At 45.1% G+C, this 12442-nt stretch overlaps 1 protein-coding gene and 1 pseudogene across 2 annotated transcripts in view; both read left to right on the forward strand.

Moving 5' to 3' along the window:
* The window catches only part of PLET1 (placenta expressed transcript 1), a 47771-nt gene that overhangs the window by 32606 nt on the left and 2723 nt on the right, over window positions 1-12442 (forward strand). The window contains exons 1-3 of one of the 2 annotated variants that reach the window (XM_025465524.3): window positions 2928-3210; window positions 7707-7908; window positions 10233-10294. In XM_025465524.3, coding sequence (XP_025321309.2) covers window positions 2928-3210; window positions 7707-7908; window positions 10233-10294 — 547 coding nt within the window. Of the gene's footprint in view, window positions 1-2927; window positions 3211-7706; window positions 7909-10232; window positions 10295-12442 lie in introns of those variants that run through there. The other variant, XR_007410687.1, reaches the window with a different exon arrangement.
* On the forward strand, window positions 764-1666 carry LOC118354784 (folate receptor alpha-like; annotated as a pseudogene).

Here is a 12442-nt window from a genome sequence, read left to right on the forward strand (position 1 = left end):
GTTCTGAAATTTCAGTCAGTGTGAGCCTTCCAACTTTGTTGTTATTGTTGTTTTTTCAAGACCATTTTGGCTATTTTGGGTCCTGTGTCATAGTTTTCAGTATAGAAGTCTTACATTTATTTTGATAAATTTATTCTATATTTTTATTGAAAATCTTCAAGTTTGCTGATACTTTCTCTTGCTGGCTAAAATCTTTTGTTAAGCCCTTCTACGGAAATTTTCATTTTAGTCATCATACTTTTCCACAGTAGAATTTCTATTTGTTTTTTTAAATCATTTTTATCTCTTCATTAATATTCTTTATTGGGTGAAACATTATTCTCATACTTTCTTTTTACTCTTTAGACCTGCTTTCTTTTACTTCTTTGAATATATTTATAATATTTGAGATAACATCTTTGTCTACTAGGTCTAATATCCAGTTTTCCTCGAGGACGATTCCTATTGATTGGGAGGTTTTCCTGTGTATTGACCATAGTTTCCTGTTCCTTTGCATGTCTTGTAATCTTTTGTTGAAACTGGACATTTAAAAAATATAATGTAGTCATTCTGGATGTGCAATACCTCTCCTTCCCAGGGTTTATTGTAGTTTCTGTTGGTTATTATTGTTTGCTGCGGTGGCCACTGCTGCTGCTGCTATTGTCTGTTTAGTGACTTTTATAAATTAATTCTAAAGGATAAAGCCAGAAGAGAGGCCTGAGGGGGTCTGATGGCCCTTCACCTGCTGAAGTCTTCTGAGGCCTTAACCCTCCCTGCCTGTCACAGGATTCAAGCCACTAAACCTCAGCTGTGCCCTGGAGGAGGGCAAGGGGAACTGTAGAGTGGAGCAGAAGCCTGAGCCAGACCAGAAACCACTTCCTCTCCCAGACCACAGCTCTTCTTTCAGAGACTGACATGGGCCACCTGGTGACAACGCAGATGCTGTTCCTTCTGGTGGGGGTGGCCGCAGTACGGACAGCATGGCCCAGAACTGAGCTTCTCAATGTCTGTATGGACACAAAGCACCACAAGGAAAAGCCAAGCCCAGAGGACGAGCTGCATAAGCAGTGCAGCCCCTGGAAGAAGAATTCCTGCTGCTTCACCAACACCAGCCAGGAAGCCCATAAGGATATTTCCTACCTGTACAGATTCAACTGGAACCATTGCAAATCAATGCCTGCAAAAAGGACTTCATCCAGGACACCTGCCTATATGAGTGTTCCCCCAACCTGGGGCTCTGGATTCAGAAGGTGAACCCAGGGCTGGCACAAGGAGCACATCCTGCACATAACCCTGTGCAGAGAGGACTGCAAGCAATGGTGGCAGGACTGCCGCACCTCCTACACCAGCAAGAGCAACTGGCAAAAGGGCTGGAACTGGACCTCAGGGTATAACCAGTGTCCAGAGAGAGCTGCCTGCCATCCCTTCCATTTCTACTTCCCCACATCTACTGCTCTGTGCAGTGAAATCTGGAGTCACTCCTACAAAGTCAGCAACTACAGCTGAGGGAGTGGCCGCTGCATCCAGATGTGGTTCGACCTGGCCCAGGGCAACCCCAACGAGGAAGTGGTGAGGTTCTATGCTGGGGCCATGAGTGAGGCTGGGCACTGTGTGCTTGGGCCTCTCCTGCTCCGCCTGGCCCTGATGCTGCTCTAGCTACTTAGCTGAGCTCCTTTTATCTCCTGATACCTGCACAGCTCCGCTCTGTTTGGGCCCCACAGCTCCTAGCTATTTACTTCTGTTCGTTGGCCAGGGATGGAGCTCTGAGAGTTGAATAAACCAGGCACCCACCATGAAAAAAATAATAATAATTCTAAAGAAGTCTATCTTCTTTTCCATGTGTGGAGCACTGAAGGCTCTGCTGAGTCCACTTGGTAGTCAGCTAATAAAACCTGAGAATTCAGATTTATAGGCAATTTCCAGACACGTCACATAGTGACAATCCTTTGGAAATGAGGCTTTTTGGAGCACTCCAAGCCCATTCTGACCCCTTCCCTTTGCTGCTAGTTTGCCAGTCTGCATGGCTCCCATAGTGGCAAGGCTGTTGGTTTCTAAGGCTAGTGCAGAGGTGTAGTGAGAGGGGTGTAAATAAGCCAAGTTACAATGCCACCATGCTCATTGTGTTCAATGAGATTCAGCCATTTTTCTTTAAAAAATGCTTGTCAGATTTTTGTAAACCTTTGCTTAATTTCCAGAGTTCTGAAAAAGTTTATTTTGACTGTTTTTGTTCTCATTGCTTTTCTGGAGGAGGAGATTTTTCAGAGGCCCTTGTTCTACCATTCTGTATGTGCTTCTCTTGAGGAAACATTTATAAATATCATCTTGATTCCATTCTCCATTGTTTTGGTTTCCTTTCTACTCACATAATACTCCTTCAGTGAGTAAATCATAAAAATCAGAGGAGAGATACAAGAAAACATATTTTCTAATTCTTTAAGTAGTTTCCTTGTACTATGGTGCTATGGAAGAATGTGTCAAGGGCAAGGTGGATCAAAGCTGTTTATTTCCAAAAAATAAATATAAATCCAAAGGCACAGTCTTCCTACATTTTATGCTAGTCACAAAAGAAACTGGGATTGGAGACATGTTCAATAAAGGAGAGCTAGAAAAGGATACGTAATATTCCAAGAAAATAGAGCTTTTATGCCTAAATTCCCTACAGGGAGTAGTGTGGTGCTTCTAAATGGGCCAAGTATGTGATTACTCAACTCTGAATTTCACTTTGCCAGCACTAAGCCTTTTCTCAACAGCTTTCTTCAAATAGCAGATGCTGAGATGAATGAGATGCAAAATAGAACCATGATCAGTACCTTCCCCTTCTTGAGCAAAACTGGAATTGTAAAGGGTCATGCTGACGAGTACCATGAGATTCACTCCTGGGTGATATCCTGCACCAAATTCCAGACACCAGTTCATTTTAGGGAGGAGTGGGAAGGAGATTTGCATGTATGACTTCACACAGACGCTCCAGCCCTGGAGCATATAAACAGCTGCAGAGTCACAGGTATTACCCAGTACCGGGCCCAGCAGTTTCCAAACAGGTCAAGACCATGGCAGTCCTTAGCTCCACGCTGCTGCCACTCAGGCTGTTTCTATGCTTCGGACTGTTGTGTTCTTCGGCCAGCTCTGCAGATGACATTGACAGCTGCATGCTCTTCAGTGAGGTCACCACCACTGGCCAAGGCATCATGGCCAATTCAGATGTCTACGAAAGCAACACAAACTACACAGGTGAGGAGAAGCCATTCTCTTTGTTGTCCTTTGTCTTCTGAGGGGAGTTAACTAGAATTTCAGAGCACTCCCCCTCCACTCCTGCTCTCAATCATACAAAACATATGTTTTTGACCCAGATGGGAAATGGAGATAGAAACAAAGAAAGGGAATATGTGTGAGAGAGTTTGCTGGGTGGAACTGTTTCTGCTCTGTTCTCTGTGCAAATCTGAGCTGGGAGTCATTAAGTCCTGATACCCAGGTTAACTGAGCCCCAGTAAGAGCACACCTGCGGCAAATTCTCACACTTAAATAAAGTGGGCATTTTTATTGTTTTCAGGGATAATAAGTCCACCAAAGTGTGTGGTCTGTTCACATCCATGTGATAAAACAATGCCACCATGGATGATGGTATGTTGCACAACACGGGGAGGCACTGTTTGCCTTTAGTGTGTGGGTGGAAACTCTAGTGAGCTAGGGAGGGAAAGTGTTCCTCTCACACCTTGTTTATGAGCAGCCCTGCAGCTGAGAGAAGTTAGGTTAGAAGTTAGGTTAGGTTAGAAGTTAGGTTAGAAGTTAGGCTCAGGGTTCCCCTGCTAATAAGGGGCAGAGCTAGCTCCTAAATCTCGGTCTTTTCTTCCCAATCCAAGGCTTTTCTTCGAAGTGCCTCGGAACATTTTACGAATATCCCATCTGGGATCAGCCACACCTGTAAGTCAAGACAGGTGCTTTCTGATTACTTTCATAATAACATTTAATATGATTACATGTATTCATGCATTTAGGTCTCGTGATAACCTGTTAGGCATATAACATACCATGGTTATTCCGGTTTCACAGATGAGAAAACAGAGGTAGAAGTGCTAGTCACTTGCTCAGGTCACAGAGTTCCTTACGGGATGGAGTTGGGATATGAACCAGAGCTGTCTAGTTTCAGATACCTGGCCCATAGATACTCTATGCCCCTCACTTATGGTAATGGGAGCTGAGACTCCTTACTACGTGCTGGATGCTGTTCTCTGGGTAAATGCTATTGTTTTCTCAGATGAGAACTGCAGCATAAGGGAGTTAAAGTTCTACCCAGGCCGTAGTGGGTAGCATTGTTAATATCTGAACCTAAGTAACAGCTGAGATTTGTCCAGCTCTGTTCAGCCAGGCTGTCTAGCTTCAGAGCCTGCTGTCTCACTACTGTGTCATCTTGTTCTCCTAGAGCACCAGGGTGATGTCCACACCCATGAACCATAGATTCCAGACTTGGGGCAGGAGAACAACTATTGTCTGTTTTCACACACTTGTCCCAGCTTGTCCTTCTTTCTTTTCTTCATGGGGTCTGTCACTAAGGGCTTCAGTTGTGACTTGGGTCACTGTATCCCACCCACTTCCACAGGCAGTGGATCTTGTCCTACCAAGCCAGGGAGGATAACCTTATAATTCAAGATGAGGACAAAAAAGCATAGGTGTGACCTCGCACACAAAGAAGGACCTGGGGGTTGTCAGAGGGACTGCTACAAAAGAGATCACAGACTTGGGACGTAAGATAACATAACACAAGGTGAGGGATTTTGCTGTTGAAATGGAAGGAAAAGAAACCCATCTTGTGAAGATGCTGTGGGGGAGATATGTAGAATGGGGGCCTTCTGAAAGTAGCAAGATAGGAGAATGAACAGTCAAGAGAGGATCCATAAGACTCCTTGAAAGGGAACATGCTGGGTGAGGGGAAAATCAAACATTTACAGAGGGGTTGGGTAGAGTAGAGAGAAAGGGAAAGGAGGAGGAGACCAACTCTGGTTCATTGAATGCCTACTTCGTGCCAGGCACTTCTCCAAACTTCATCTGACTTCATCTCAGAACAGAAATGTGCTAAAGCTCTATGATAAACTGAATCACTGTGTGAGTGATTTGAGAGTCAAAATCCTACACTCACGGAGATGTGAAGTGCCAGACTCCACACCTAGGATTATACTACATAACAGGCTTCATGATTGCCTCGTACGAGTGTCATTGCAGGACAGCACTGGGACTCGAGACTTTTGGAGAGACTGGGTAAAGACCCACAGAAACCAACTGCTTCTCTTTATTTTGATTTTGAAATTTTTTTAATTTCAGGGTTTGTGTCTACATTGGTAAGTCATGCATAAATGGTTTGTCACATTCCACGGCACAAGTGCAGCTCAGGCAGGATCTTAGAAGAGGTTCCCTGGGTCTGTCTTGATATCAGTGAAAGAAACCCGCGACACAGTGACATTTATATTAAGCTTGTGCTGGGCAAGCATCCGCCTCCGTGGGCAAGATGGCTATAACCTGCTTGCCTTTTTCTTGAACCTTCATCTTTAAGGGCATTGTATAATACTGGGCACACAACTTTTTAAATTAATCCATGAGTAGTTATTTAGTGCCTTCCAGGTCTCCAGTGTTTGGCTGGCCACATATTGACATGGATGAAACCACAGTATATAGTACAGATAGAATGTAATTAAGTACTCAACTCTACAATAACAAATGTAAATGTTTCAGGAGTGAGAGGAAGGGAGGCTGAACTGGCCCAGAGGTGGAACATAGGCAGGGTCCTGGAGAGCAAGCAGGGATGGAATGTGTGATAAGGCAGGATTCCAGACATGAAAAGGCCAGGGGCTGGCTGGTGTGGGCCAGGTACATCTGCAGAACCAGAGGAGGGCTGGCTGCCCCTAGAGCAGAAGTGCGAAAAGCACAGTCCGTTAGGCTAGGAGGGTCATAAAAGCCATGTGTTGGGTATTATAATCAACAGAAGTGAACAAGGCAGAAATGTCTAGATTCTTTAGAAAGACAGGCACTTTGAAAGTTCTGGAGAGTACTGTGTCCTGATGGAAGTGCTGTGCATGGAATCTGATCTGGCTATGTCCTGAAGAGAGAAGGTAGAGGCCAGAAATCCAAGTGACAGATGCCTAGGAGGGAAAAGAGGAAGCTGGAATCCAGAAGGCAAGAAGGAGAGCAGAAAAAATGGCGAGACAAGAGTTTGCCCGTGGGAGGACTGACAGACTTGGTGCTCTCTGCAGGCCAGCACCACTGAGCACCATCCATCTCACCATTGTGCACACATCTAGAACTGTCAGCTTCTCACTGGGCAAGTCAGGGCCAGTGGGGTTTGGCTCAGCCTACCTTGATTGGCACAAACAGAACAGAAATGTTTTGTGCTAAAAAATAAATAGATAAATAACAATCGCAATTCATCTGACACCCATCATGTGTTAAAGTCTTACACTCTTCTCTGTGCTCCTCCCAGGAATGCTGTAAGATAAGGTAGTGTGATCTCCTTATAATGAGGGATGTCATCATCCCCAGACCTAGGACCAGACCTGCTGCAGAGTGGGCATTAGATATACACTTGTGGAGTGAGTAATGAACAATAAGGAAACAAAAGCTGAGGGATGAAATGACCTCTCCTAAGTGGGAGAGCTAAAATTCTTATTTAGAACTGGCTGATCCTACTGTGCTACCTGCTCGATTTTCTTTGCTTTGTAAAAAGAATCTTTGAATGAATTTTGGGTGGCTGACAGGGCCCTGGAGAATAACCCTTTAGCACTGAGAAATTCTTCCAGAAGGGATCTTCTAATGAAGGAAATGGACAGACTGAATGAAGTGTCCTCTTGAAGTTCCCTCTGTGTTACACATCAGAATACTGGAATCAGCCAGTGTGAATGAGGTCTCTGTGACCATACCCTAGGCTAAGTCAGCAGAAAGACTCACCTGACTGGGGAAGGTCAGGAAGCCCTAGGATTATATGACAGGTACTGAGGCTCAGAGACCCCACCCATTCCCTCATGCTCAACAACAGAGGCCAAGGGCATCAGTGTTTCTGGGACCAGGAAATGGACTCTGCTTTGACTTGGCACTATCGGTCCCTTTATGTCATGACACACTTCCCGGGGGGCCCACTTGATCCTTTCCCATGCATTGAGCCCACCTCTTCCCATACTCCACTCCCCCTGAGAGAAGGGCAGAACAGGCTGTCCCCTTCATCTGGCAGACAGGAACCTGGCTCTGGAGGTTAAGAGCCAGCCAGGATCTCACCCCTGTGACACAACAAAACCAGAGCAGGCGCACATGTCTTCTTTTGTTTACCTTTTACTGGAGAAAATTTGGAGAACACAAAAATGCACAAGGAAGAAAATAAAAATAATGGATAATCCCACTACCAAGAAATCACCATAGTAAGATCTTATACTTCCTTCCAGACTTTTTTCTTCAACTTCATTTAAAATGGGATACAATGCCCAGAGCATGATCCTGGAGACCCATAATCAAGTCCCACGTTGGGCTCCCTGCATGAAGCCTGCTTCTCCCTCTACCTGTGTCTCTGCCTCTGTGTGTGTGTCTCTAATGAATAAATAAATAAAATCTTTAATAAAATAAAATAAAATGGGATACTATATGTACAACGCTATTGGTAACTTCCTTTTTCACACTGATGTTTGATTTCACTATCCTCATCCTGTCTGACTGCACAGATGGCTGATTGGTTCCTTACCCTTTCCCCCTAGTGTGGGTTCCTGTGAATGCCAACATCACCTCTGTGGTCCTGCGAGCAGTGGATGAGAACAACAACTCACTAGGCCTCTGGGAAAAAGTAGATGAGCTTTGCAACAACAGTGTCCTGTATCACCTGGAGAACCCGAGTGACGAGCTCTTCACAGCAAGCTGGGTATCTCCTAACTCCACGAACATAACCACAATCACGCTACAGTAAGAATCTATCTCTATGTGATTTACTTTGGGCTTTTACAACTGCAGATGGGGTTTATGCAGTTTTACACTGACCTTGGACAACTCAAAACACCCTAGACATGATGTAGAGAATTTAGTAGCTGAATTCCTTTTCTGCCTTTTCTCTGTCCTACCTTCTACCTACAGGAGTTCACACACATGCACAAACCCCCAGGCAGACTCATCATAGACAGAAAGCTCTGGTCACAGCTGTACGGTGGTTAAAGCCAAACAGGCAAAGAAACAAATGAAAACAAAACTTATTTGGGGAAAGAGACTTCAGGATAGGACCAGGCTCAATTCTGAATACAATGTGGGCAAGTGGGAATTATAGCCAAGAAGCAGGGTGGGAGTCACTGAGAGGAGACAGTTAAGGCCTTATAAGGGGGATTCTGGCTAAACTGACCTAACAGGATTCTTGCAGATAGCAGGCCAGGGCCCTCAGGTATTCCCTGGGAGTGGTAGAGGAGGAAGGACTAGGTATTCGGGGTAAAGGGTGAAAGGTACTTGCTCAACTAACTTAGCAGTGTTCCTACTAAAACTGGATTTTACAAGCAAGTGCACAGATAGGCTTGAGAAGGTTCTAGAGCCTGACAAAAGTTTAAGCAAAGATCTTTGTCACTAGCCATGCTGCTTGCTTCAAATTCTGGAGAATCATTTTTTAAAATACAGATTCATTTTGGAAACACCAAGTGTGATGATTGTGTCATAAAACTGGCTTCCTAGTGTCATACAAAATGGACATGCTCAGATTGTGAAGTGAAGCCACCTGGGGGCTTGCATTACACTTGAACAAAAAGACGTTCCTCTCAGCTAGCAATGTTATCCAGGTTACTTCAGGTGTCCATGTTGAGAGGCCCTCACACTTTCAGACTGCCACTTTGTACTGAAAGGGCAGGTCAAGCCATGTACCCTGGTCGTGTCCCCTGGGTCTCTGTGGACACTGGTGGTGATGATGCTATCAAGCCATCCTGCCTTCTCCTGCCAAAGGCCTGGTTGGACATAGCTGGCCCTAGAGAGGTAATTTTGCCCACAGTGACTTCGGAAAGTGGAAATCTAAGGGAGCTGCTACATTCCAGACTCAGGAGGACAGCAGCCTCTTCGAAGCCAGCAAAAATTAGTCCAGGCTATGACTTTGCTTTCTCTTACCTCCTTAAAGCCTTCACACTCCATGCTACAACAGATAAAAGGCCCAACTGTGACAACCTGCCACAGAAACAGCACATTCCCACCCACAGTGCAGTCTCCAGACCTCTCTTAAACTGCACTGGCCTCTCTGGTTTGGTCCCTACGCCTAAGAGGAAAGGGGAGCAGCATGTACGATGGGAGAACAGAGAGCAGGGAGCTCACTGTGCTGGGGTGGGGGGCCCAATGGGATGTGAAGAGGCTCCTGCCCACAGGGCTCCACAGTGAGTTTTGGGTAGGCAGGGTCTCTATGGAAATAATTGCAGATGTTGAACATCACTCCTCAAGAAAGCATTCCCTAAAACCAGGTCAAGTTCCAGCTTCCTGTTTTCACTCTCATAGCTTCCACTGCTTTGTCATAACACATATCACAATTGGGATCTAATTATTTAACTTGTTTATTGATTGTTTTGTTTCAAGTCTGTCTCTCTGAAGAGACGGTAAAGTGCCACAAGGGTGAGAACCCTGCCTGTCTCCTCCACCCATGTCCCCTCGGCACCAAGCACGGTGACTGACTTGTGGCTGGAGCACTCTCATTAGTCAACTGTTCAAAGTATGAACAAGAGACTGAAATAATAACAGAACCACTGATCTAAGAACAGCACAAAAAGCTGTACAGATTGTTTAATGAACATTAAGCACCTCCTATGCATCAGGCATTGCTAACAATAGAACCTGTCCTCCTGCTGTGGCAGGATTGGCTCACAGCAAGGCAGTGCAGTTGAGGGGCATGTCTCTCTAATGGAGCTCCATCTGGGTTAATGACAACAGGGAGATATGGCTTCACAAAGGCCACTGTTGAGTATATAGGCAGATGGGACCAGGCCGGAGACAATGGGTGGAATTGGCTTGAACAGTGACCAGGTGTGCGTTCCAGCCTGTGGGGAGTTCAGATGCTGAAGATGGTGGGGGGTGGGTGATGGACAAGAGCTTGACTGGAGCAAGACCACGGAGGATCTTAGTCAAGACAATATTGACCAGACCAACAATGATCTGTTGATTATGCTTGAGAGAACACTAAGGTTGGGATCCTCTGGGAAGGCAGAAAAGGGAGCTAGACTTGGGAGTTCCACAACTGAGAGCCTCACCATTATCTCTCATTGATTTACCCTCCACAGAGCCTTCGCTATTAATTTCTATGATGTGGCTACATTTTCTTCTCTGCAACTAGAAAGAAAAGGTAAGTTCTTCTGTGGTCTATTTACACATTTCTGTCAGCCTGGAAAATTACTTGATGAGGGCCCCAGAAGAATCTTCTAATCATGTGTTATCCAGATGTCAGTTGAGTTTCCTAATACCTGAGACCTACAGAAGACAGCTCGACCCTTTATCCTACACCCTGTAGGAAACAAAAGCCATTCCCAAGATTTTTTGCCAATTCCTAGGGGCCTCTAATTCTCACAGCCACCTGTGGCTCCAGACTCCTGCTGCCTCAGGAGCCGTTATGTCCAATACCACATAGATGGATAAAAGAGTCAGCCCTTTAATTTCCACAAAGAATTCCCATTCGCACAAAGCCTTCCTAGGTATAGCAGACTCTAACCAAGGGGCTCAAGGGGAAGAAGGGGAGATTTGCACAAAGAAGCCTTAATAGTGTAGAAATGCTCATACTTTCCTTAGTTCTCAGAGTAGCCTCTGGCCACCACCACTACCACAAGGGATTTCCACTGACCTTTCATAAGTTGTCGTCCCCAACTTCCAATTATCCTGAAGTTCCTTGTCCTTCTCCTCCCTTCTCTGTTGTCTTCCTTCTCTCTTGCCTCCTTCTAGGGAGCTGAAACAAATTCAAGAAACTGAGGTCCAGGAAAGACCGGTAACTCGTCTGAAACCACAAAGAAAGTAAATGGAGAAACTAGGACTCATAGCCCACATCTTACACTTTCCTCTCACTTTTCTTAGACTTACATCAAAATTATAAAGGCAATCATTTTTAAATATTCATTTATTTACTTGAGGGGGGGAGAAAGAGAGAGAGAGAGAGAGTAGGAGAGTAGGAATAGGGGCAGAAGGGTAGACAGAGAAGCTGACTCCCCACTCAGCAGGGAAGCCTGAAGCAGGACTCGATCCTAGGACCCTGAGATCATGACGTGAGCCAAGGGAGACACGTAACCAACTAGGCCACCCAGGTGCCCCAATAATCTTTTATTCTTAATGAAGTTTTTAAATACAAAGTTCAATCAAGAACAAGAAACATTGGTCTTTCTCAATGTCCAGATAACAGATCTTCCTTGGGAGCCCCCCAGTACTGAAATACGTGCAGCATGCTGCCCATCTTCCTGCTGGCCATACACTGCAAATACAGTCACAAGGGATATCTATTTTCAACAATAAATTTTAAAGTGTTTCTGCCTAAGGAAACTATTACGTGAATGCCTTCATGGCTTCCTTGGTGGTTTCCCTCTGTGAAAAGACTGGGGTGTTATTTTCTTCCTGAAGGACATTTTCAAGATGAATACTCATGTAAATGCTAAGAAAGAAAAAAAAAAATGTTTGTTTCCAATCAGGATTCCTTAGGTCCACACTAATAAAATCCAGTTTAAAAAAAAAAAAAAAGGAAGGAAGGAAGGAGTTGTGTTCAGACTCTGTGGCTCAGTGGGATATTGGTGAAACATCTGCCCTGGGAAACACTAAATGAGTTAAAACAATGCCTCGTAACTGGTAGGCACCCTCCCGCCAGGGTAGAGTGCCTGGGCCTGAGCAAATCATGGGACTTCTCTCTCCTCTTTCCATATAGTTCTCTTTGATCCACATACTCTTGGAGGCATCATAACAAAGCTCCAGTTTTTCCAGGATCAGCCCCTGGCCTGGTTCTCTCCAACTCTCTGCAAGGCAACCTCAGAAAACCAAAGGATGGTCAGACCCCTGCACAGGACAATAAGCAGTGCCTCTGAAACCATAGAAAGAGATTCAGGGGGCAGCCTGGGTGGCTCAGCGGTTTAACGCCGCCTTCAGCCCAGGGTATGACCCTGGAGACCCAGGATCGAGTCCCACGTCAGGCTCCCTGCATGGAGCCTGCTTCTCCCTCTGCCTGTGTCTCTGCCTCTCTCTCTCTCTCTCTCTGTGTCTCTCATGAATAAATAAATAAAATCTTTAAAAAAAAAAAAAGAAAGAGATTCAGGGGTCTGGATGGGGCCTCCAAGCACCTGCTTTAGAGTGGGGGTAGCTGTCCTCAGGTCTGGATGATATCTAGTTCTTATCAACTTTATGTGCAACCTTTGAAATTAGTAAGGAAAAATCTGTGCCATTCTGGATCATATTTGCACTGATTGATCTAATATAACATTAAGGACATGAAGACATTTGAGGACAGACTAACCACCCAACAATA

This window comes from Canis lupus, chromosome 5 (genome assembly GCF_003254725.2).
Source record: "Canis lupus dingo isolate Sandy chromosome 5, ASM325472v2, whole genome shotgun sequence".
Lineage (NCBI taxonomy): Eukaryota > Metazoa > Chordata > Mammalia > Carnivora > Canidae > Canis > Canis lupus.